The sequence below is a fragment of the Manis javanica genome, chromosome 5 (assembly GCF_040802235.1).
Source record: "Manis javanica isolate MJ-LG chromosome 5, MJ_LKY, whole genome shotgun sequence".
NCBI classification, from domain to species: Eukaryota; Metazoa; Chordata; class Mammalia; order Pholidota; family Manidae; genus Manis; species Manis javanica.
Window position 1 is genome coordinate 110346662 of NC_133160.1, and position 27442 is coordinate 110374103.

A 27442-nucleotide genomic window follows, 5' to 3' on the forward strand; every position below is an offset into this window, starting at 1 on the left:
CACCCGACTGCCCAGTGTAACAGGCTGTACTTCAATGCCAGCCCATGCCACAGCCCTTCAGAGGCTCTCCTCAAAAAACACCCATAACTGGTGCTCCTGATGAACCTACTACAAGCCTTAATTAGAGCAGGTACTGTACTGTATTGTAATTATTATACTTGTTTATTTTCCCTACTTGATTATGAGCTCTTAGACACAGACCTATTTATCATTTACCTCATAGATCATTTTTACCGCAGCACTGTACTGAATCAGTTTTTGTTGAGTGACACAGTAAGTTACTACTCTGGGCTCACAGCTATGGACACACACATATTTGATATATTCAGAATACAGTAATGTTACATAGAAAAGGAAACCCTTTACATTTGGAGATGTTTTAGCTCAGAATTCAGTCACTCACATTTCTTATTTGATGGGGCACTTTAGTACATGTTACACACTGGTGAATAAAATAAACATGGTCTCTGCCTTCAGGAGATTACAATCAAGTGTGGGAGACAGAGAGTGTAAGTAAACATGAACAGTGAAGTAACAGATCAGTGGTGCAAGTTATGGGGCAGGAGGAGGACAGTCAGCAAAGGCCTCCCTGAGGAGGAGTCAGTTGTAACTGAAGAGTGAGAAGGAGTCTTCCATGCCAAGGACAAGCCAGAAGCTGCTGCACTTGAAGGCTCCGGCATGTGTAAAGGCCAACTCGGGAAAGAGGTTGGCGTGTTTGAGGGACTGCAGATAGGCCAGTGTGGCTGGAAAACAGTGAGCAAGGGGAATACTGTACAAGATGAGGCAGGAAAGACAGAGGAGAGGACCAGACTGTCAAGGTCCCAGTTGGGCCATGATACAGAGTTTGGATTTTGTTCTAAATTCGGTGTATAGTGGGAAGCCATCACAAGGCTTTATTTAAAATAGGTGCCATGATCAGATTTATATTTCAAAAAGATAGCTACTACTTGCAAAATAGACTGAAGAGAAGGGTGCAGAAGTGGGGAGATGAGTAATTCAAGTTAGAGATCCTGGTGGCCTGGACAACACTGGTGGCAGGGTAAATAGAAGTGGAAGAACTAGAGTGAAGAGAACTCTGGATGGATGGCAGTGCCATTAACACAGAAATGAGTGAGTAAATAATAAATTGGGAAGTAGAGATTGTCAGGAATTTGGACACATAGCTTGAGTTATCTGTGAGAAATTTAGGTGCAAGCTAATGTCTGTGGCTGGAGCACAATAGTTTTTAGCTGGAGGAAATACATTAGGGAGTGATCACCACGCAGAGGGTACACAGGGAGTCACAAGTCTGAAGGAAATCATCTAGGAAGAGAGTACAGAAGAGGAAAACGGGATCTAGCACTGAGCCCTCAGGGAGAAAACATTAGAGGTTGGCAGAGGAGCCTGCAAAGCAAACGGAAAAGCACCACAGCAGAGGTCCAAAACCAGGTGAGTGCATGTCCCAGGAGCCCAGAGAGCAGTGTTGCAGGGGAGGGAACAGACAACTGCAAAGCGGCCCAATGAACTGAGGGCAGAAAACGGCCTGCAGCTCCGTCACCTCCTGTGGATTGTTGGTAACTTTGAAGTAAAGAGTGAGGGGAAAGAAGACTGGAGAATTCCATCAGGTTTTACTTAAATACAATTATAATCTTTACCTATTATTCATCTACCAGTTCCTTGAAACCAGCCAAAAGCTTTATGCTTTCTTTATAAATTTATAATAGGCTTATCTTAAATCCTAACAGATTAAAACCAAATCAAATGCAGATTCTCAAGTTTGACTTATCCTCCATATAGCATTTTTCTGATATTAAAAAAAAGATTACCATTAAATTAGCTATAGAATTTATTTTCATGAATTTGTTTTCTAAGGCAAAGACTGCAGTTGTCTCTTGCTCTGGGACATTTCCTCTAAGATGGATTTTAACTTACTACTTTCCCAAGCTACTTACACACCCACAGAGAACTCTGCCTGCTCCTGGGCACCTCCAAGAACATTCCAGCATGTTCCCAAAGAGTATTCTGCAGAACACTATTCCCGCAACAAGAACCAAGCAGTTCTATGGTCTCGGGCAACTGAGTTAATGAACTGAGGTACCACAGGCTATGCCTCCACTCTACTCACCTGGAAAATGCTCGTCGTATTAAAAGTGCTGACAAGTCCTACACAAAACCTGTTTAATGAATTTATGAAACCAGGAGCTTCCAAATTTGCTTCACTATAAGCACTTGTATTTATATGTAACACCTATTAGTCTTTATAAACAATTTTGCAAAACACTGTAGGAAAATGCTGCTCTCCAATGTCTCTGAGAGAATTTCCATTTTTAGGATACAGTTTTATTCCAGGCCTTCTGGAATATTTAAAATAGGACAGAGTCCTTCAATTGACCTTCTTTTTGTTATTCTTATATTTTAATCCCAGTCTTCTAAATTAACTGTTTACTTTACCCAGTTCCTTAACATTGCTTTCCCAAACACTTCCATCACTTTCTGCTTTCAATCTGCCCACCCATTGTCAGCTTCTCAAAGTTGTATTAATAGGGATATATATGTCTTTATTGTAAAGTGCTAATCAGGTCTATTTTTTTCATTGTCAGTGTGAATATAAATTTGTGGGGTTTATTCACTTATTCTTCATATGTCTTTAGGTATCAAAATAGTCCATTATTCTGATAGAAAAATAATAAAAAACATATAATATGTTTGTTTACCTATAGAACCTCTAGGTTGTTTCTAGTTTTTCAGCATTTTAAGTAGAACCATGATCATGTACTTTTTCCTTGGTGGGGAAAATAGAATGAAAGCTCGGTCCTTTTTAAATATAAATTTCACTTTATCAATTTACTATTATTCCTTCCTTATGCATAATTAACATACAGCTAGTAAAGTTAACCCATTAACAATCTGACAAGATCATAGCTAAATACTGTACTCTGTTCCCCCATACATAACATGAGGGAATATGTTATTGTATTATGAGAAAATAATATCATAGTAGCAGGTTCTACTTCATAGGATGTCGTAAAGAAAAAATTTAAAACATTGCCTGACACTAATAAGCACTTGATAAAATTAACTGTAATCATCATCTACAGGGCAAGGCCAAACTCAATTATCTCATCCATCACACTCCAACCTTCTAGGAACTTTTCTGGATTCAATGTTTGAAGGTGAATCTAAATGAGAGGGAAGATTAGGGAAAAGGGGGAAAGAGGAGTGCAATTATATGGCTAATTCAAGAGTAGTTCAAGTCCACTTTAGAACTGACCAGAAGTTAGACAAAGAAGTGTATATTCACATACCACAAGGGTGCATGCTGGACCCTTGGAAACTATACCTCTGATTTTTAAATAGCTTTGGTTGAGGGCACAGTATAAAAAAACTGAAAAGGACTACTTTCAAAAAGAACAAGAAAAGAGACAATGATCTATGTTATCTTTGCAGTTTCACATTACATCCCTGAGATGAACAGAAGTCCTGTTAGTACAGATACACTGGTTTTATTTTTTATTGCCTCCCCTTCTTAAAACAAACAAGCAATCAAAAATATTTATCCAAATTCCTTCTTTCTCCCACATGCTCACAACCCACCCTGACATTGTTTATGTTTTAATTCTCTATCCTCCTACTCCTTCCTACACCCGTGTAGTCAAAATTAGCAGGGAGCCTCTCTGACAGCACACAAAGGGTAACTTAAATGGTTAAGCACAATGAGGTCATCACTCTCCAGCACCTCCTGCTGAGCAGAAGTTAAATTAGAGGCAATACATTATAGCAATCCTAGATAGGATTTCACTTCCTACAGTAACAGCGATTGACTTAATCATCCTGTCTATTGTGAAACTATAGAACCAAGAAAGAAATGGAAATAATACAAAAATAAAAATTACTAAGGCTTTTAGTTCTGTTTCACAGGCACAAAAGACTATCACAAGAAGTATTACAAGTTATAAAGTTGGTTACCTAACTATACAGTAGATAGTACTTTAAAATGTACTTTCATAGCAAAGAGTGCCATCAACTTTTAAAATCCATTTCTTTGCCTAAACATACTTCTGTAATTAAAAAATAAATTCATTTATTCTTACTGTTTGCTCCTAGCCAGATTTTGTCTTCCATGTTGTTAGAATATTAACATGTGATTTACTGTGGAATTTAAATCAAGATTATTTCACTGCCAAATGCAGCTTAACTAGTTTTGCCTTATAATTCAATATATTCTAAATCCTAATAAGCCCTGTATTTACTGAGATTTGTATTATTAAGATTTATTTAAATATGGCTGTTTTTCAAGTAAGTGGAAAGGGAGCTATAATGTTTAGAGTAAGCACTAGGAACATGTACGTAAAAAGCATAAACAGATGTCTAGAATGTACCAGATAACACCTTACTTACACCTTTTCTCAATTTTGGTAAAACACTGTAAAATTCCATATATTGCTAATTTTCATTTTTGGCTCTAAGGGCATTTTTCTTTAAACTAAATACAAAAGAGTGACATTTTGATGGCTTCTAGTCAGGATATTATTTATTTCTGCTTTGTGTCTTGCAACTACAAACTAAAAATTTCAGCTTTTTGAGTAATCCTCTTCTTTTGAGGTTGGGTTTGATTGCTGGAAACAGCCAAAATCTTATCAGAGCTAAATCCTGAGAATAAAGTGAGTGACTACAATAGACAATGAAGATTTGAGTAAATTATTAAGAACATCAATGATGGGTTACAAAGTCTTAAATTCTTAAACTGTCTCTCAGGGAAATTCCAAGTTAAGCATTGATAAAGAAAAAGGTAGAGCAATGGAAATAAATCACTAAAGTAAGTGCCAAGATAATTGGTACTTATTTACACACAAAAATGTTGAAGTTATCTCGCTACTTCATGGCTTAATACCTTCAAGACCGTAGTTCAAAGCACACTAAAGTAGGGCTTCAATTATTCAGTACCATCAGTAAAATAAGATGATTAAGAAATAAAATACCAAACCATCTGGTAACTGTCTCTATTAAAATGTATAGCATACTTCCCTTCTTCACCAAGAAAGGACACTGACCAGATGTGTCCCTGATGTCCTGTGTTCTCATTTGGAATCATGCATTACTTAGAGTTTCTCTTTCCTCATTTATAAAGTAGGAATAGCAATAGTATCTGCCTCAGAGAGCTGCAGCAGGATTAAACTAAGAATACACACAGAAAGCTTACAACAGTGCACATTGTAGGTACTCAGTAAAGGGCTATATTATTGTTATTGCTGATGTGTTATACCATCATTCATGACTTTATAGAGTACGTACTATATATTTCTAACAGCACTGAGAAATGAATCAGAGAGAATAGGAATATTGTCAAGTGCATAAATACAGTACCAAGGGTTTTTCAGACATTATCTCAACCACCACTAGGCTCCCACAACATTAGGAGGGCAACAATGCTCTGTAAGGTTTGCTGTGATCTTTCCTCTTCAATGTTATTAACTACACCTTCAAAAACATTCTCCTTGCTTTCCATGTCAGATCACTGGTTCAAATACATGCACTGTTACCACCCAATGCTCATTCCTTGTCTTTCTCTTTTCTCTTTTCCGTTTCTTTCTTTTGGTGACCTTAATCACATTTCATAACTTCAACTATCTTTAAAGCAAAAAACAAAGGATTTTTAAAGATACAGTCCATCTCTTTTCATACATAAATTTGAAACTAGGGAAAAGTTGAATTATTTGCCCAAGTTTAAGGCCATATATCAAGGCCATAATGACTTCTCTGCTGATGACACTAGTTTAAAATTCTCATCTGTAAGCTGTATATATAATTAAACTACCAATAGAGTATCAGCAGCAAACTTGTTGGAGTACAGTGTATCCTCAAGCCCTCCAAAATACAACTACAGACTCGTCTTGCATTTCTTTTGTATCCCCTTTACAAATCTATGCCTCAACAGATTTAAAAAAAGCTAATAAAAGTGTTTTGTTGAGCTCTATGACAATACCTTGTATTGAGTATTTTATAGTCTGTAGGTTTAAATTCTCAAAATACTGTAAGACTTTATCAACAAATGAAAGAATACTCCATTTTACAAAATTCACAGAAGATAAACATCCAAAAATGCCTGTTTCCTCATCTATAAAATAAGAACGATAAGGGGACTTACCTAAAAGAGCCAAACGTTAAATAATATACATCTTATTTAGTGAATGCTCATTAAATATCAGGGGGTGTGTGTGTGTGTGAGAGAGAATATTACCAAAGTATACTTTGATAATGAATTCATTCAAAGGATTATACATCATACAAAGATGAACAAGACAATTCTTGGCTTCAAGAAGCTTATCATTCACTTTAACAATTGTGAAATCCACATTCTAATCCTGATTTTAGTGATGAGCAAAATGATGAAGTGAAAACAAATGGGTGATTCTAAACAAGCTTACCTCACCAAATGAATTCAAGAACATGAATTCATTCATCCCTTCCATGCTCAAGTTTTCATAAAATGAAATTTCTAGATGTTAAATTTTCAGATACCACAGTTTTGCAGTCCAAAAGAGGATTTCAAACTCAAAAACTAAAATTTGTAGTCAATTTTCACAGACTTTTATGTACTATTATAGTATTCTTTCAAACAAATGCTTCGTAAAGAGAATGAGATCCTAGTTAATGCGACACTATTTTAAATAAATATTGCAAATGTTCTTAAATCACATAAATGAACCTTTTCCTAAGCTTTATCAAAAAATTCAAAATACTTCAAAAAAGCCAAAAATAATGTGAGGAAAGGGGCATGTTTGCATCATATTATTCATATTACCACTTTTCTAATGAGGTCTCCCCATCTTTTAGAGAACAGTTCTGTTAGTTATAAAACAGTTGGTACATTTTTAATCATATAAGAAGCTTCCGGTTTCAAAGAAGTTTTGATGTTCTCTTTTTGCTAGCAGATTATAGAGGATGAATGGCTTGAAACTGCTATTGTAATTACATGACTTCTGTTGTCTCATCATTTAGGGTATAAAGGAGGGGATATAAGAATTTAAAGCTCACTTTGAATTAGTATCACACTGCTTGCTATCATTTCCCAGCAATTTACCAGCCAGGCTCAAGGATTTGTGGATTAGAAGGCTTTATTCAAAATCTGTACTATTTCTCTGAAGACAGGCCAAGTAACCAGGTCTGGGTGTAAGAAGAGAATTCAACTAGTTGTGAAGAGTATTAAAAATGTTGTAAAACTGACATTTCTATTATGTTACTCATACTATTATAGATTTTTTTGTGTAAAACAGGCCACTTAACACTTTTATTTGTTTTGTTACTACTAAAAGAACAGAGTTTAGAATTAGGACTGGATTCGTACTAATAAACTACCTGACCATAAAAACTCATGGACATGCTCTAAGCCTCAGTTTCCACTGTATGTATATATTAGAACTCAGTAAATGGTAACTTTTTTTTCTATTCTATGCTAAAGTAGAAAAATTCTTGATCTTCAAAAATTATATACTAGAATCTAAAGGTATAAAAATAAATACACCTCATCATGGCTTATTAAAATGACCCAGCATTTGAACTGACAATCTGTAATAGTTTGTGTTCCAACAAATATTGGCTACATACAGTATGACTTTTCCCAACCCTGAATTCAATTTAACTTCCTATTAGGTAATTAGACCCATGAGGGTGAATCTAGGGATTGGGAGAGTAGGGAACATTCACCAGATCTAATTAACAATGAAATGCAGTATTAGAATCTAAAACTTCAGTGACCTAATTAATATGGCCTATATGTCAGCAAAATTCTTCAAACATACTACATGTTTCAAAAGTTGTTCATAGTGTAAACCACTTAATTTTAATAATTCACAAAGCCACACAGCCTATGTTGGTACACTAACTGTAAAATGATACCTTGGGAAGAAGGGTGTGTAGGTTTCAGTAAGGGAATAAATACTATGCTTTTAGTATTAATTTTATATGTACATTGTAGTGAGTACTGGTAGTTAATGCTTTAATACTAGAAACAGCACTACTAAAACAGTTCTTGGTAGGGAAAAGCATAAACAGATTTTACATCTTACTTAAAGGTGTCATTTAGGAGTTAAGAGGATACTAGAACTTATTTTTACTGGAACTTTGTACTGCTAATACTTGGACAGCAGCTGCAAAACTTATTTAACATTAAGATTTTGTAATTTAGTAGTAAGTGGTAAAAATGCTATTTACTAACACTGCCAACAACAGCCAAAATAGCAACCAACAATGAGGATGTATGTACTTTGTATAATATTCTCTCATTTAATCCTTTCAATAATCTCAACAAGTAGCTAATATTTCCCCAATTTAAGAGAAAGAAAACCTGTAAGAAGTTAGGCAGTATCACATGGCTAATCTGTGATAGAACTAAGATTTATACTGAGGGCTTTGTAATTCCAAAGTCAATGCTCTTTATGACATACTACAGTATTAATAATCAGTTTAGTAACCTGACATAAAAGGTAAATATAATTCAATGATACTTAAAATATCAATGTATAGAATAAGATATCACTTTTACATACAACACCAAATAGATTCTTGATATAATTTGGTTTTTGCATAAACGGATAATGGATGACAAAATTTAATTTTGCCCATAAAGAAATGTTTAAAAATAAAAGAAGGAAGAGTTAAATTCATTTTAAAACATGGCCTACCAAAATGTGATCTGCAACTAAGCTTCCTAGAAGTCTGAAAGTGTTATAAGCTAAGGCACCAAACAAATTAGAAAGATGGATTAACATGGACAAACTAAGGTAGGCCAGCTGACTGTACCAGATCTGAAATAAAAGCAGCTATTAAAGATAGGAAAAAAAGGTATTTTGGACTCTTGGGACCTAGGCTTAGGGGCATAGGGAGCATTTCTCTAGCTGAGGCTCTTCTTTTTAAGTTAGAATATAATGACACAGAGACTCAAAAATTCACAAGGAAAATTATGTTCAGCATAGTTATTTACCCAGCCAAATTATCAATCAAGTGTCAGCTTAGGAAAGAAAGATACTTTTAGGCAGCAAAGTTTAAAACTTTTCCTTCTATAACTACTTTCTCAACAAACTGGAGCAATTTATTAGTTGCTCTACTAATAAACCAAGAAAAAGGCAGAGAAGAGATCTAGGAATTCCTAGAAAGAATGATGGGTAAAAGAAAACAGTGGATGATAACTGTGTGGCAAACACAGAGGACAACCAATTCAGATTTTACAGTTCCATTAGAGTTTTAACCATGTAAAAATGAAAATGATAACCACCTTAAGTTGAGAGGAAGTTTACACCTCAAAATGGAGATGAACCAACAATTCATGTATCAAAAACTAGGGGAACAAAAACAGTCACTTTTATAAACATAATTAAGTCTAGGAAAAATAAAACTTTCCAGAAGAAAATAAATATAATCATGGTATACTGGACCTCAGGGGTGACAAATATTCACGTATTAAAAAAATGTATACTTTGAACACTGACAACCAATGATTGTGTCAAAACTCTACTGGAAGGATATGAAGAAAGGGCACATAAGAAAGTGTGCGTGTGCGTGTGTAAGTGTGTGAGAGGTAACAGTGTATACTAATTAAATCCTCATTTTCCATAATAGGACGTTAGCAGGTATATTATCTAAAATTTAAAAAAAAGGAAGAAACAGCAGTATAAGCATGCTATACTAAAATACCAGAAGTAAAAAATTACCTGTAATAAGTTTGAATGGGGAGGCAGCAGGCAGTGATTTTTTTTTCACTAAAAACCTTGTTAAACCTGACTTTTAAAGCATATACATGTTAAATATTAAAAATTTAGTTTAAAAATGTTATAAAATTATGCTAAACTGAAATAAAAAACTAATTCTTTACAATTCCAAAGTTAAGTTTACAAGTTTTAACAAATTTTTTCTTTCAAAATAAAAATAGCATAATTCCTAATAAAACTAGTGTGAGAACAAGAGATTCAGGATAGCAGGCCTTATTAATGTACTTTACCAACAGACTTAAAAATTGTTTAATTCTTACAGCATTCTGCCTCACAACTGAAGCCATTTTATTCTCAGGTAGCATTCTCTATATGGTTTACCTAAGATTATGTCCACTAATTGTCAATTCTCAGACTCCACTAAAATGGCTTATCAAATGTACCTATTATTCTGTACTGTACTCACACACACACACATACTTAGAAGTAGTCACTTGTCTTTCTTTTGTTCTAGGCCTACAGATTTCCAAATGCTCACAATGCTGGTTGGAGTATATTTTCATTAGATAGAATTCATTTTTCTTTTTCTAATTTCTTCCTAAAGAAATTATTATAGATAAGTTAATTTTTGTGTCAGTAGATTCAATTATTTTACTATTAGAGGAAAATGGATGTCCCTGAATAGTTTGTTTTTACAGCCAAAATTATTATATTGTTGTAACAAAGTATTTCTAAGCTTGATAATAAACAAGTCAGCAGCAGTAAGTTCTTAAATTTTTTTATTTTAATTATGTACTTTGAGTCTGGTAAATATATATTAATAATGCTGAGATGGCAAAGTGCCCACCTTTTCTTCTCTCTCTGGAAGCACATTTCTCCAATGACCATTGCCTCCTTTATTCCACAGTACGTACCCAATTTTTCATAACCAAATCATTCCAATGGCCATGTTCACATTAAATCTAGACAGACTTTTTGGACAGGTAGCATTTATATCAAAGGGCATTTTTTTTAAAGTCATTGTCCTAAAACTAAAGGAGTATGAATTTTTAGTATTAGTCATAATTTTTAATATATCCAATGAATATTATTAGGTACTTCCTGAGTTGGCTACTGGGCAGGTTTCAAAGACAGACAATTCATGTTTCCAACTCACAATAACCTTAAAATCTAACAGAGAAGTTAGATATCCCCAGTAAAAAGAAAAACAAAATAGCAATAACAGGAATTAAGCTCAAATCAGGCTCACCCTAGCTCCGGATTCTACTATTCATTTCCCCAGGGTACTTTCAGAAGCTATTAAAGAACAAAGAAGTTGCAGAGATAAATGTAAATCTGAAAAGGACATGCAACTCCTTCTAGAGTATGAAAAACAGCTATTATTGAAACCACTTTCTGCCACAAAGAGATAAATATCTGAAGTCACTGAGTACTGCGTTCTTGAGAACTTATAAAAGACCATTTTGACATATTAATTTAAAAAAACAGTAGCATTTTTATGACCTAGAGTATCGGGAGTGTGAGGGAATACATCTTTGCAGGTAAAGTAAAACAGACACAGTAAACTGTCTTCCCCAGTTATTGTCATGTCATCCATGAAAGAGGCAATTTCAAGGAAGCAAGCAGAAAATGACAAAAATATGGACTGTTTTCAGTAAGTGGCCAAGGGTAAAACATGGGAATGAAAGTATTCATTACTGTTTGTGTTCTGGATAACCAAATCTGAATGGTGAAAAGCTGTTATCACTTCCTTAATATATTCATCAAAAATCCTGAACACTAATTTCTTATTTTCATTTTCCATTTGTAAGTTTTTCTTCCATTGTTATTCTTTTTTGTGTGTATTTTTTTAAATAGTAGTGATGATTTTACATATGTAACTTGCCTGAGTAAGAAATAAAAGGAACAGAACCAAAGAACATGGCTGACAGTTACCTTGAATATAGTAAACAAAACTCTTACCTTCTAATAATTTTTTCTTCCAATACAGTAACCTTTTCTAAGAAACTCTTTTTTTTTTTTATAACCATACACACACACAAATCCATTTTATGCCAAAGTGGGATTCTATTTCATTCTAATATATTCAACAGCATTAACTGAGTAATTACTTTGAAAATGTTACTACAATTATTTTTAAATGGTGAATAATCACAATATTTAAATTCTGGATTGAAATCAAAGAAAGGATGCAAGAGAAAAGAGAAGATAATTTGTCACAAAATGATTGTGACAAATACAAAATCTTCAGTACTTCTTAAATACACCTAACAAGTGAGCCTGTATAAACTAGGAAAATCACAGGATTTGTAAGCAAAAGCGAAGAAGAAAAATGTCTTTATGTATACTTTAAGCATATAAAAAGGAAAGACATTTTTAAGCATGAATTTTTTTGGAATAATATACAATAATAAAGGCAAAAAGAAACAGTTACAATTCTATTAGGTCAATTAGCATTTTTCTATGTTGGCAAAAGGCACAAGTGAATAACCCAATGGAAAGAATGTCAGTAGGAAAACTAGGATGGCTAAACATTAATTTTCTATTCTATCTGGTGTAAAGAATACCTGGTTCTTACTTTGGCTTCACGTTAATAAGGTTTTTTGTTGTTATTACTGCTGACCTTGTGTGTATGTTTTCATGATAGTGATGTTACATATGTAACTTGCCTGAGTGAGAAATGAAAGGAACAGAACCAAAAGGATCTTCTGGAGGATGGTTATGTGGAGCAGAGAGTGGGTCTACATTCTTATCTGAGGATGCTCTCTCCTCGAGCCTGTCTGTAAAAATAAGATGAAACAAAACAAAAAATAAAATAAAAACAAAATGATCTTTAAATTTTAAAAATAGTGGTATACAGTATAAATACAAGTGGAAATTATACAAAGCAACAGCCATTTTGAAAAATACTAGATTCAGAGTTAATTTTTATAAGCATTAGGGGATAGTCATTTTTATAAGTAAAAGGGAATATATAGAGTTTAATATATATTTGTTGCTACAAAGGCAGGCTTAATAACACAGCCTCAGTCCTAGATCTCGCTACATGCAATCAAAGTAATGAATTAACTTAGTTTATTTACATACCAGTTGTCTTCAACATATAACATATTGGACCTGAACTTAAGCTCAGCTTATTAAACAGAGACGTACTTGGCAGATCTTCTCCAAAAACTTATTCACGTGGAAAAAATATTGCAAATGGTCATTTGATCATAAAATAGATAAATCCTACTTCTAAATAGCAATAAAAAGTAATTCACTATATTTTATATTATTGCCCATTTCCCATATTACTTTGTAGTTATTGAACCATTCACACAATAAAAGACAGAATATTTCTCTACTAATTAAAAACCTTAATAGCAGAGTTTACTTCATCCAACAAACATATGAGCATCTATTATGCTCCAGGCACTATTCTAAGCAATAGGCATGCAATATCAAATAAAACAAAGATTCTTGCCATCATGGAATTTAGATACTGGTATGGGAAAACAAATAATAAGAAATATAATGAGAAATACATACATATATTTATATACTACATACATATATAATATATACACGCACACATATATGTATGTGTGTATGTGTATATATATATATAAAGCAAATAATGTTATAGAGAAAAATGTTTTTCAGGGTAAAAGGAAATTAAGAGGATGGGTATAGGTTACAGTACTAGAGTGATGCTGATAGGTACAGGTGAGAAAAGACGTCAAAGAGGCAGGAGTGGATTACTGGAAAAGACCACACCAGGCAGGCGACGAGCAAGAGCAGAGGCAGGAGCAAGCCTGGTGTGTCTGAACAGGAGCTGATGGGTCCCAGTTTCCTCGTGGTGATGGTTTTTGTGATTACCTATCTGCTCTTAAATTCTGTACATAGCACTTTATCAGTTGAAAATGTCCAGATTTTTCTAACATGTTTCTTCATCCTGATTCTCAGCAATCAAATATATACTAGTAGGGACCCATTCTGTCTTTCCAGATATTTTAAGCATTCCCAGGACTATACCTTTCATATTTAAGGAATTCTATGGGTAAAATTAATGCTGGTTTTGAGTTCTAATGGATTGCAAGGTGGGGAGGGAATATCCAAATACAATTCTCTAAAAATGACTGGTAACTTCAGAATGAAGTAAAAAGCCCCAAATTAAGGCAGGAATCTCCTAGGACAATGCTTCTTAAATTTAACTTGCATTCCAATAACGTAAGGAATTACTAAAATGAAAATCCTGATTGGATGGTTCTGAGATGGCTCTTGAGGTTCTACTTCAGCAATCTCCCAGGTGATGTGGCTGCTGGTCCACAGAGTACTCTTCAGAAGGCAAGGCCTTAGAGTCTACAATACTCTGAATATATTTAATCACTGCTATGGAAAACTAATTCTTTAAATGCCTTTATGATAACAGATACAATTATCAGCATTTGTGACTGAAACGAGCTGCAATATCCACATAAAACTTAGGGATGTTGAAGATTTTACTTAAACTTTTGTTTATGCACTAATAAATAACTTGTTAAGGCAACACATCTGACAACTGTTTTATACACAAAGAGAACTTATAAAACTTAAGAGTTACTTTCATGTAATAATAAAAATGAAATAACAATGAACATGAAAATTTGTTTTAGGTGTTCTTTTTCAAGAAAGTAACTATATACTTAATTCAGGAAATTAGTAACAAATGCTGACTATATCATGAAAAAAGTTTTTCCATATTGTTGCCCAATGCCTATTAAATAGAAGTTAAGTCTCATAGCCTCTTTCTGAAAAAAGTAAAGGTTAGAGAATACTTACATAACAAAGGGTCTTTAAATTTTTGTGGTGGGAATCCACAATCAAACTTTAAGGTGAGAACTAAGGTTCACTGAGTCACACAGGGTACCTGTGGCTACCAATTTTATCAGGCCCTATGTGCATATACAGAGTTAACTACAAAAACACCAGGAATTACCCCTTGTATCAGAGTCCTCCAAGACTCCCTCATCCTTTTTCCATCTCCCAAATTACAGTGTACAAAAGAGTGAGGACAAAGGAAAGAGGGAACGGGGGAGGATGAATGGGAGAAGCTGTCTCTAGCCTCGATAATCACAGCCTATCAATATTCAAGATCCCTCATTCTTGAAAATCAAGACTGTAGGCCTAAATTAAGACCAAACTTCCTTCCTAAATCATCTGCATCATAATTGCCAGAATTCCTGTAAAATGTAGTTACATGGGCCCTACCACAGGCCTAATGAATTCTCTGAGAAGGAGCTTAGGAATCTGCATTTTAAAATACTTCCCAGACTTATAAACCACTACTGCACCAATGGTTCCCAGCACACAAAAATACAAAGTTATCACTATGGTTCTTCAAATCCTCAAGCACTGGGGTTTTATCTCCATCAGTCTACAGTAAATTCATGGTAAATGTATAAACAGCACCATGCAGTTATAACAAGACCACAAACATTATCATGTAAGCATAAACTAGTATTTTTTTATATAGACGAGTCCCAAAATTTAAAATATTAAGACACTGTCTTATGCAAAGTTATTTATCCAATTACTTCAAAACAAGAATCAGAATACACTAAAAAGTGAACCATGTTCTCATTGTTCCACAAAACACAGAATCGATTTTTCCACGGAGGATTTTTTTTTAAATCGTTTAGATTTCTAAAGTTCACAGAATAATCTGGGTCTCAGGGCACAAAGAACAAAGTAAATGCACATATTAATTTTTTTAATTATCAATTACCTATAAAAAAACTAAAAAAATGGTATCTAGAATTACTTTTCAAATACAGTCACCCCTAAAATGAATTTAAGTTCCATTTTCAAATAATTGGTTTTCTTTACATTAGAGCAGAACTTGAGCTTGATTTGTCCAATATAAGAAACTTACCTGCACCTGCCTTCCCAGAAGAATTGTGTTGACGAAAATAAGACAATTCATCTTTTCAGTTATTTTAATTGATACAGATGGCAAAAATACAGGATTTAAAAATCTTAGAATCAAAGTATATTCCATAATATCATCAGAAAATCCATATTGTCTAAAAAGTTAATTCAGCAGCTAATATGGATAATGGCTTCAACAGCCAAAAGGTTAATTGTCATACAGACATGATTACTATTGCTTTGCAATAATTTTCAACTCAGAAAATATGATTACAACTTTATTTTTTTTTAATGAGTAAGGTTTAAAAGTACAGTCTTTACCTGATACTTCTGAAACTGTTTTATATACTTGAAAAGTTCTGTTATTCCGCACTGAAGAACAATAATTGGTTTGAATTAGCTTAAAATGATGAGAGTTAACGTTTTTACAACAAACTAATTATATAAAGATATATCTATTTCATCCTGCCACTTCATAGAAAAAAAAATACATTTAGTCGAATTTGCAAAGCACCCAGTCTTAAGTTTCTTCTATTCCTCCTTTTAGTTATTTTGATACAATTCAAATGAAAACAACGAATCCACCATTAATGAGAATATAATAATTCCTTTAAGTATTACTTTTAACTAACATGTGGAGCTACACAAATATTTTAAAAATCAAGTTAAAATTTTTCCCAAAGCAAAAACCCTGTATACTAAACAGTGTTTAATTTATTAAATATAACGACAATTAGATTCTAAAGTTTACATACTAATCTGGATGTTCTGATACAAAAGACAAAAGTACAAAGCTTTATCTTTCAAAATTATCACTGAGACCAGCTTTATTAATAATGCTTATTTTTGATTTAATATTTTTCTATTAAATAGGAATAGGTAAAAAAAATACCAAACCATGAATAATATTCAGTTGCACTGAAAGCAAAAGCAAGATGAACCTGGTTTATTTTATATGCTAAATCCCTTTGCTAACTGGTATACGAAATCAATTGTTTTCTTAAAAATTACTAAAAAAGCATTTTTGTAACCAATTACTAATATATTGGAAGTTTTAGTATCTCAAAAATTTTTATGATTTTAAATTACCTTCTGGATAATACACACAAGCAAAATATTTCCTAAACAGCATATCCTTTCTTTTTTAAATAATCATGTACCATTTTTAAAAGTAAAACCTCAAATGGCAATGTATTATTCTGAACAATTATTACATGGGCAATGCCTCTATTTTTAAGGACCATATATAAATGTATTTCATTTCTCACTGGAAAGCATTTCATAAACCAAATATAATAATTTTAGGTCATTGGAAAAATGTGGATAAATACCTGCACTGAGAAAAAAGGTAAATTTGATATTTCAAATGCATCAACAATTTACTTATTCATTTTGGAAAAAGCTGTTAGTAACTAACCGCTAATGACCAACAATCAGTTTTCATTACACTGCAACTTTTAAGGTTCTGGAAGAGGTGTTGAAGTGTTTTGCCCGTCAGTGTAATTTAAACTCCACCAAGTAGAATGTTACACACTTCATTGCCTGTGAGTGAAAGAAGTGCTAATGATGGCTAAGTATTACAGTTAAGCAAAATTTCTAGAGAAAATCATTCTAAACTGTATTCTATACATTGTTGATTTCTTTATAAACTTTATTAAATAAAGACATTTCACCTTTTTAGAACTCCATTATTATGACTATCAATTACTAGAGAAAAATTGACTTTTTGCCATCTCCACCCTTGCTGTCAAATGTCTTTTCTGCTGTTGATATGTTTGCCCATAAAGCCTCTTCTACTTTGGCCTTTTAATTTTGCCAGCTGAAAAACCTGAGAGTTTAGACGTAATTTTGAAATGCTGGTAATAAAGGTCAATAACCTCAGAAGTCAGAGTCTAAAGACTTATACAGAAGATGAGGAAAGGGGAAGCGGCATTTATGGAGCACCCAGACTCTTTCAAGATTCATTTAATTTTCTTGACACCCTATGAGGTACCCATCAATATATCAAGTTTATAAATGAGGAAGTGAGTTAAATGGCATTGCTGGGGATCACAGTTTACATTTTCTGGTGCTATGTGCCAATTAAGTGCATCAGCCTTGTGACAGTGATTTCAACAGCTGAGAGACCATCTGCGTGATTTCCCAAGTGGCTGAGTTGCTCCAAGTCTGAATTGCAGATAAAGCTCCTCTGCATTTTCACTTGCAACTTCATATCTTTTCATAATTACTACTGCAATGAAGTCTGAACTCTCTTTGCCATAGACGTATGTGCACAAATATATACATAAATTACACATTACCTGATCTTGAAGTTTAAAAGCAAATAACTGGACAAGAGTTTACATGCTAAACCCAATTTTTATGAAGTTATGTAAACACAAATATTTATATTATACCATTCTTGCCTATACCTAGTAAATAAAACTTGGGTGTCACTACAAGTTCTAGGGAGCTTAGAATAACACAGTTTCGTAAGGTACAAAATAATGTGAATACTTTAGCAATTCCACAAATTGATTTTAAATAAAAGGAGGAGTTTTACCCAAGGAGTAGAAAATACTGACTTACAAAACCCTTAATCACTATCCTGGTCAGAACACATTAAAATGGATATTTTAATTTTATCTTTTGCTTTAAGAAATCCTATAAATATATTATGACTTGGTTACCCCTTGTGTCTCCCTGACATCCACCCAAAAGAAAGAAATATTTTATTTCCTCTTTTAAATAAAGCCCTGCTTTTGGGGCCACTCAACATAAATTTTAGGAAAAATGCCAAACAAAAGAGTTATGGTTTAAAAAAAAATTTAATAGAAAGATGTAAGGTTGGTTTTATCAAAGATAACAAACCTTTATTAAAGGCTCAAATTCATTATCATCAATTCAATTTTTCATAATCATATAACCAATATGTAATACAAGTTTAAATCCCTTACACGATTTCAGGCCATTTAAAAATTTAACATAAAGTCAATACTAATTTGGAACAAAGAATTTCATCTAATGAATGTTCTCCTAAGGCCAGTTACCAAAAATAAAATATAAGCAATAAACTATATAACTAGAAACCATTGAGACCTCCTTTTCACATGCAAAATGGGAAACCACACTTGCTGTGCCTGCACATGCAAGCACACACACATAAAAGCCTCAGAAACCTGAAAATTATCTACATACTCCAGAAATTAGCTTTTTTGCTCCTATTTTGAAACCTCAATACACTCTACATATCCCTTTTCCAAAAAAAGAATTTTTCTAAAATATGCACAGCAACACTTCACATACATATTTGGTAGTTCAAGAAAATGCAATGATTCCAAGTAAAAACATTGAAATATCTGATTTAAAGTTGAGAAGAATTTATTTAACTTTTGCCATGTCAGGACAACAAAGCAGCCCTTTTATGTTACCACTCATTAAAAGGCATTACAAACATTAACATAATGTAGTAGCACATGTTTTCTTTCAGGCATCATCAAAGGGCATCTCAGACCCACACTATCTTCTATTGAGAGTGCAGGAAAACAGAGCTGCAAAATAATTAGTAAAGCAAGATACTAATGTCTCCCTTTTTATTTGAATATTAATTTTCCATGTTTTGGAGATAAGATATTCTGAATTTAACATTGAAAGATATGCAGCACTTAAGTGTTAGGAATCAGCATATTATCAGCAATCTTGGGTTTGACAGCTACTATCAAGCAATTGATTTCTCCTGCACACAGCATAGTTTGATAAAATATGTAAAAGGTGATGGCCTGATTTTTGCCCTGCAATGCACAAAAAGTATTTTCAATTTATCACCTCAAAACAGTCTTTGGCCTTGCTGAATAATTCTATAGTTGTTATTTTACTGTGAAGCAAAATAAGCCTTCAAGTGTCCCTTACTTGATCTTAGAAGGTCAAATTCTCTGTCCAACAGTTCCTCTTCCGTTAACTTGGAGAAATTATCCTCTCCAAAAGGATTCCATCCTGACATATCAGGTGGGTTACTGACGTTCTTCTGATTTGTAATATTTGCAACTGCCTCTTTATCAGCAACGGACCTACAGTAATAATTAAGAGATGAAAAGAGGAAAGAAATAGTAGAATTTAAAATTTTTAAGCACCCTAGGTTCATACTTTATAAATTTTTAGAAAAGCAGATCATTTTATTATGAAGGATATGGCCAAAAGGGCATAGACTGAGAGAGACCACATGGGATTTAAATTGCCTCCGTAAGGTCACGAACTGTATACCTTTGGGCAAGCTCCTTTAACCTCTACCTCAGATTCCTCATCTGTGAAATAGGAGTAACAGAATCTACCTCATAGGGTTACCAAGAAGATTAAATTATTTAATAAACGTAAAGCAAAGAGAAACATGCATGGGGAAAAAAAAAACCAAAAGTACTTAATAAATATTAATTATAATTATCATACTGAGTAAGGCTTAAAGTGAAAATCAGTTACCATTTCCAACAGTATCATTTTCAAAATACTATTGAATAAGATGACCTTATGCCCTGATTATGCTGAGACACCACAATAGTTTTCCTTTTGACAAAGGCATTCTCTATATACTACCAACAAAAGATCAACTACTAGGGTCTCTTTATGAATTAACTAAAACTAGATAAGGGTTATTTTCTATACAATAAATCACTTGTGTTGTTCAAAGTAGCTGTAGTCTGGAGTCTAGGACTACTGGTTCTATAAAAGTTATCTAACAGGCTTCTTGGCTTTCAAAAGAAGATGACAGTCTAAATATTCTTCTTCAACTTAAGAATCCCTGAGTACCTCTCCTTCAAGCCAGCCTGGAAATAAAGGAGAGGCAGAAGGCAATGTAACAAAGTTGTCAAGTTTATTTCATAATTCAGACCCAGATCTTTTAACAATGGTAATGAAGGAGAATCTCTATGTATTTCTAAAGAAGTATCTTAATTTTTCAAACCTTGACTCATCCCCTTATATTCACCTTCCCCTTGGGAACTCACTTCCATTGTCACCATACAGGGCTTGAGAAGGAAGAGAGGGCAAAAGTCGTCCACTTAATCCCCTAATCCAAGACCTCTCAGTATAGCTGAGCCAAGAATGGAATCTTTAAACACTTTATTGAAAGCTAGGGGAAAACAATCATATTAATTGATCACAAGTAGACAGTCTTTCTTAGTAAATATAACTTAGATGTCTTAATAATAAATATAACTCAGTTTAGAACTCACTCAGGGAATACAACTGTCAAGGTCTATGCCTGCCTTCCCTCAGACAGAATCTCATCTCTAATACCACAACTATGCTCAAAGACTTTCAGAGTCCTTGAAACAAAATCAGGTAAGTTAAACCTCAAAGAGATATGGGAATTCCCCCTCCTGCCTGTCAATGATCCCTTTTAGAACTTTCTGATTCCCTATCCCTATCATCTTTCTCCCCCACTTCCTTTATGAATTCTTCTTGGTAAAGTGCAAATAAATCAATGGGTGATACCACTTTAACTTACAGTTTAAACAGGCATTAAAGTATGTCTACAAGTTCTTTAGACTCTCCACTTAAAAGGGTGGAACTGAATTCCTCTGTCCTTGAATGTGGGCTACATCTAGTGACTTGACTGCCAGATCTAGTGACAGAAATGCCAGTGTGGTACTTCTGAGGCTAGGTCATAAAAGGCATCACAGGTTTCTTATTACCCTCTCTTTTGGACCACTCATTCTGGGAGAAATGCAGAACAAACAATTCCTTCTTCAAAACACTCTTTGGCTTTGCCAAAGAGAATGCTCAGGCAGCCTTTATGGAGAGATCCACAGGGCAGAGAACCGATGAGGCCTCCTGCCCAAAGCCATGTGAGTGAGCCATCCTATACACAGGTCCTCCGGCATCAGCCAAGACTTCAGGGGACTGCAGCCCCAACTGACATCTCAAACGCAACCTCATGGAAGACCCTTCCCTGGACAAAACCACAGCTAAGCCACTCCCAAATTACTGATCCAAAGAAAGTATGTGAGATAATCAATGTTTATCATCATTTTAAACCACTAACTTTTGGGGTAATGCATTATGCAGTAACAACTAATACAACAGGGCAACTTATCACAGGAAGATACATATAGATGTTTACTATTTGAATACAACATGGAAATCCTCTCCAATATTCATACTAATGATAACATTAACACAGTGGAAGGGTAGAAATTTTAACAACATATTAAGTGGAAAGAAAAGGAAATAATCATGCTAAGACAGTGACCCTTTCCCTTTGTCTAAGGGAACTACCTGGTTTCTTATCTTCTACTCAAAATATCCCTTATAGACTTAGAGCCAAACATTTAATCCCAATTCTCATCTTCCACTCACTTAATAATCAGCAGGAATATTTTATTTCTAATCACCTTTTAAATTGCTATAACAGATATCATACTGAACATATAATCCTTGGCAAAGACTGATATTAAATAGGGAAAGTATTAGTCAAGTACCATTGAGGCACTGAATGTGGCTGGCGCAGTATTCCTGTGGAAAATCCTGTGTTCCCAACTTCTATTTGCCAAGCACATATTTGTCTCTACCCATGTAACTGCTGTCCCTTTCTTGCACCATCCTCCCATCTCTCTCAATACATAAATTCACAGGAGTAGAACAGAACAAGTTTTTTGCACTTTCACAGATACCCAACCCAGTGTTTCCCAAACTGGGGTATACAAGATGATTTTGATGATAAACAATTTTTTTTCATTTTAAGGTTACATAAAAATTAGGAAAAAATACTTATCTAACATACTAGACCTGTAATTTCATGAATAGTGTCACCAGAGTTAAAATTTAAGTAGGCAGTGCTATGGTAATTTACATGAATTATAGGTATCAGCACCTTGCATGCTTAGGTATGCTCTTGTAACTAATCAGAAGTTTAGACAGTTTATATGCTATGTAACGCTATCATGAATTCTCCCATACAGGATTTCCAATGCATGACTCCATTCTCATCAGTGACACAACTTTGCTTCCAGAGGCTGGTAATCCTTCACAATACAAAGTATACGTAAGTATATATGTATCAGAGAAAACATTTAATATCTTTGCATTTTCCAACTACATATACTATATATAATTTGTCATTTTTGATGATAGTTAACACCAAAAGTTAAAACAAAAATAAATCATCTAATTAACACAACAGCTACATCAGTATCTTAAACTAAGTAAAATCAAGCAGAATACCCAATTTTTAATGAATAGAACTAATCCATTCTTATCGCTGGAGGACTTTTACATCTTTTTTTAAGTTTATTAGATTGTTATTTGTATTTCATAGATGATATTTTACTGGCTTTAATTTGTTTTAAAGGTATATTTAATGTTATTATTTACAACAATGTATTAATTTATTAAAGAAAAAAGTGTTGTGTGGGTAAATCAAAAACCTGTAACTAGAGCAGGCAAATGACAGAGTTTGACAAATGCTGATCTCATCTTTAAACCAGTCTTTGGTCTTATGCCCTGTGAGATCTCCACTTAGACATACTTGTCCTAATTCATGCACCTCAATAAATCCATTGTTTTGGCCCTCCGTTCTCCCCTTCTTCTTCCCATCTCCCCCACTCACACACACACACACACACAGATGTTGGAAGGTGTACTACACCAAACTGTATACTTTAACCCTCTCTTGACATGCTTAGTGAACAAGTATGCTACTGACGTTGCTGTTTCTCATGCCCGCCCCTAGCCAAAGCTTACAGATACCTTTTTCCAGTTAATATTTCATATCCTGTAACAGCATTGTATGAGAACTTCTTTAGTGTTTAGTAACTGAAGTTCTAACAGCTACTTGCATCTACATATCTAAAAAACCCCGCAAGTGTTCATAATGATAATAGCTTCTTAAATTATGAAATCCTAATGCACTCTTCATATAAAACCTAAGTTTAAGAAAATTTCTATCTTTAATTTACTGTAATGTTTTCAATATGAATTATCCATGAATAATAAGTCTACTAACCAACATACCTGAACAAGCAAAACAAACTATTCCATGGTAATAAGTGTACTCTGTATCATGGCATCTTAAAAAGAACCAAGTGACACATTAGAATTTTTGCAGTTATTCAAATTAAACCAAATTAGACAATCTTTATGAGTAAATATTGTCAAATTAATTAAAAATAACATAAAAGTAGAAAAGGTTAAGTTAACCTTTCTACAAGGATTATTTTTACTTTTTAACTCTAAAATAGCTTGTTAGGGTTTTGTTTCTATTTAAACTATAAGGAATGTCTCAACATAAAACCAATAATTACCTTAGCCTTAACTGATGCCAAATGTTGCTAAGCCTTATCTGCAAATAGCAGTTAGCAAAATCAACTGATGGAAATGCAAGGAAGGATTGGGGATGCACAGGTACCAGGAGAGAGGAAGAGGAAGAGAAGAAGGGGGACTCTATAGGAAAGATGGACTCTAAGTCAATTCAGACTCCACTCCACAAGTATACCCACTTCCACCGTATTTCCTTTGCATTCACGGGAAAAATACTTGCCTATTGGCACCAAAAGAGGAGTCCATTATGGTTCCAACCTGAGCTGGGAGTGGTGAAGTGTAGGAAACTAAGGCTGGTGAGAACTCTTGAGGGGAAGTAAGATACTCAGGGGATGTTTGCTGTTGAGACTGATGCTGAGCTAGCATTTGCTGCTGCAGGAAAGCCTGCTGATACTGCTGCATCTGAAACAAAAAACATGCCATTACACAAAACAACACTTAAAGTCCCAACAGTACCATCAGCATCTCATCTATTGACTATGTTCTTTCCTGTTCACACTAGCAACAAAATCAAAAACCTGAAAAACAATTTATATCTCAAGGAGTAGCTTGCAACTGGAAAACAACAGCAAGATGAACTAAATCTATTTAAGAAGTTGTTTAATTGGACTTATTGTGGTGATCATTTTGCAAAATATACAAATATTGAACCATTACATTGCATACCTTAAACTAATGCAATGTTAACGTCAGTTATACTTCAACTGAGAAAAAAATAAGTTGTGAGGCAAGGCTCACCCGGCAGGATTCAAAAATCCTTTAAATAGTTAAAGAATAGTGGAACTTAAAGTCACTAGTATGGTGGCTGCTGTCAAAAGGTCAAAACTATTCTCCAAAGCAAATGCAATTTTATTTTGGGTTCCTTTTCTTTAGTCAATAGACATTTGCCAAATGAAAGACACATAGGACCAAAGTCATTTCCCTTATTCTATAAGAAGAAAATACCATCACTCAGTTATCATGTGCCAGATTCAAGTGCTATGACTTAAAGCTGCTTGAGAATGTATGACTGGCCATGATAAAATATGTGTGAATTAATTAACTTGAATTGATTCTGAATTATTAAATTCTGAATAATGCCATTCATACTGTGAATTCCAACACTGGGATGTCCACTCATAGAAATCGCCAGCATAGCCTGGCACTTACCACAGGAGGGCACAGCGGCGCAGGAGGCTGCAGCTGGCACACTGAGTGCATTAAAAACTGCTGCTGAAGGAGCTGCTGCCGCTGTGCATGGTGATACTACACAAGAAAAACAACATAAGTTATTACTCATGTCTTTTTGTGACACAGTCTTTTGATTTTTTAAAGACTGATTTTACCGTAACAATGATTTGGGTACTCAGTAGTTCACAAACACCAACGTAAAATCACTATAATCAGTAAGTGACTATAACTCACATATGTTTAACGAAATTGGTTTCAAAATCACCATTGAAACATAATAGATTCAACTAAAACCTTTCTAGTACAGTGTAAGGATTGTTTGGGATAAGTTAAACCCAAACACATTTACCAGTGATGAAGACCCCTGAAACTCATTACAGCAAATTAACACTCTCCTTTATCTCCCCTTTAATGATTTCTCTGGTCATCCAATGGCCCCGCCTACTGAACTACCCTGCACCCTGGGTCTATCACTCAAGACCCGAGGAGGGGTATACATTCGTGAGTGTCATGCACATAACCGTCTCAAAACTATTTCAGGAAATGATGAAAGGATGACAGTGACACTCATTACATTTAAAACAGTTTAATGAAACTAAAAATTTTCAGGTTCTAATGAGGCAAAGGACAGAATAGACCTTAAGGTCATTTTTCTCTATGCCCCTTCCAACTCTACATGCCACCACTCCACATACACACATACCAACCCAGGCAAAAAGATGAAAAACAATCACCTAAGACAATGTTACTTCTAAAAGCCTCCTATCACCTTTCCAACAAGAACATTATTAGTCTACATATCTGAACTGAAAACAGAACCTGAAAAAAAGAGTATTTATCATAAACTGCAGTGCTTATTTATGATGCCAAATGACTGGATAAACATGTTTTGCTTCATAAAGCCATAATGCAACCTATTTCAAAAGAGCAGTCTTAATTATCTCACAGAATGTGAATACATATTCTTTAATAATCAGGAAACTGAGAAAATGTTTATTTGGATCTAGAGTTCAAGGTGCCTATGAGAGGAAGAGGAATTCACTGATATTCAATAGGTGCCTGAATTTCACAATAGATACACTTCTATGTCTAAAGTAACAAGAGAACCACCTGCTGCATATAAGCATCCTGAAGTAGCTGGTGCTGCTGGTGAGGATGGCGATGCTGTAAATGCAACTGCTGTAATCTCCAGTCTCCCTGCTGTAGCTGCTGAAGCACTCTATGCTGTTGCGGAGGCTGTTCAGGGGGGTCCTGAGCCAGTAAAGTCTCAGGGCCGCTTCCATGTCTCAGTGCTCCTAAAAAGGTTTCCAAAAATGTGTATTAACATGTGCACAAATTCAATAAAATGGCTGAATTTCAAAACACTTATTTCAATATTTAATCAGAGCATTTATATCTATTTTAGATAAAGAAATTTACATATGCATATAGTCTAAAGGGATTATTTACTGCAATTGTTAAGTACCTATGAAAGTTATATTTGTCAGCTAAAACTCAGAACAAGTCACATCTTAAAACCACTTCACCTTTCATACATCATCTCTCCACAAACACACTGACCAGGTCAGTTTGTTCCATGTTTCTCAACTATGTCCTGTGCCTTTGCCAGTACAATTCTCTCCATCCAGAATGCTACTTTCCACTTCCTGCAGTTCTTCCTTCCTTTAAAGATTAGCTCAAATCTCTCTTCCTTGTTCCTTCACCTATTATTTCCACTCAGTTTATAACATTTCTTTCTACCTTGCCCATATTAATTGTTTATACGGCTATTTCCTAACGAGTGCCCTAGAGGGATAGGGTGATGACTTATCGATCTGTTAACATCCCAAAGGACCTTTTATATAACAGATGCTCAATAAGTGCTATTGCAGGGAATCTACTAACACTGCTCCTAAATGGATATTTATTTTTAAGGTTCATAAATTTTACTAGGAAAATCCTATGAATAAACCTTTGAAATTCACGAAACAGCAAGAAACACACATGAAAAAGAGGAAATACAGTCCTCTGTAATTTTGATAAAATAACTCTTCCAATGAGTTACTGTAAATTCAAATGCAGCTACTTAATCCTAAGGGGAAAAAAAGGAGAGAGAGGGTAAGGTGGAAGAGAAGGATTCTTTTTCAAACCTCCCCATGCCTCAAGTACAACACCAACCTGTGAAAATAGTTTATAACTATTTCTAAAGTCTTCTGATTATAAGAAAATGCATGTTCACTTTAATTATTCCTGAAAATATTTCTAAAAATCTAAGGAAGAAAAAATCCTAACTCCACTGTACACACATAACCACCATTAGCCAGTTGGTGGTTAAGTGTATTTCTTTCTAGTTGGAAGAGTATTAAAAAGTTAAGCTCTTCAGCTATATTTATCCACACTAGAGCCCTGATATCTAAACTGGAGAATGG

The 27442-nt window shown here is 34.2% G+C and overlaps 1 protein-coding gene across 5 annotated transcripts in view; it reads right to left on the reverse strand.

The window, feature by feature from the left end:
- The window catches only part of BMP2K (BMP2 inducible kinase), a 182548-nt gene that overhangs the window by 7732 nt on the left and 147374 nt on the right, over positions 1 to 27442 (reverse strand). For 2 of the 5 annotated variants that reach the window (XM_037014861.2, XM_037014860.2), the window contains exons 11-16: positions 26145 to 26329; positions 25014 to 25109; positions 24085 to 24266; positions 19464 to 19621; positions 15897 to 15947; positions 12353 to 12463 (exon numbers count right to left, since the gene is read on the reverse strand). In XM_037014861.2, coding sequence (XP_036870756.2) covers positions 12353 to 12463; positions 15897 to 15947; positions 19464 to 19621; positions 24085 to 24266; positions 25014 to 25109; positions 26145 to 26329 — 783 coding nt within the window. The remainder of the gene's footprint in view (positions 1 to 12352; positions 12464 to 15896; positions 15948 to 19463; positions 19622 to 24084; positions 24267 to 25013; positions 25110 to 26144; positions 26330 to 27442) is intronic. The other 3 variants (XM_037014864.2, XM_037014863.2, XM_037014865.2) reach the window with 3 other exon arrangements.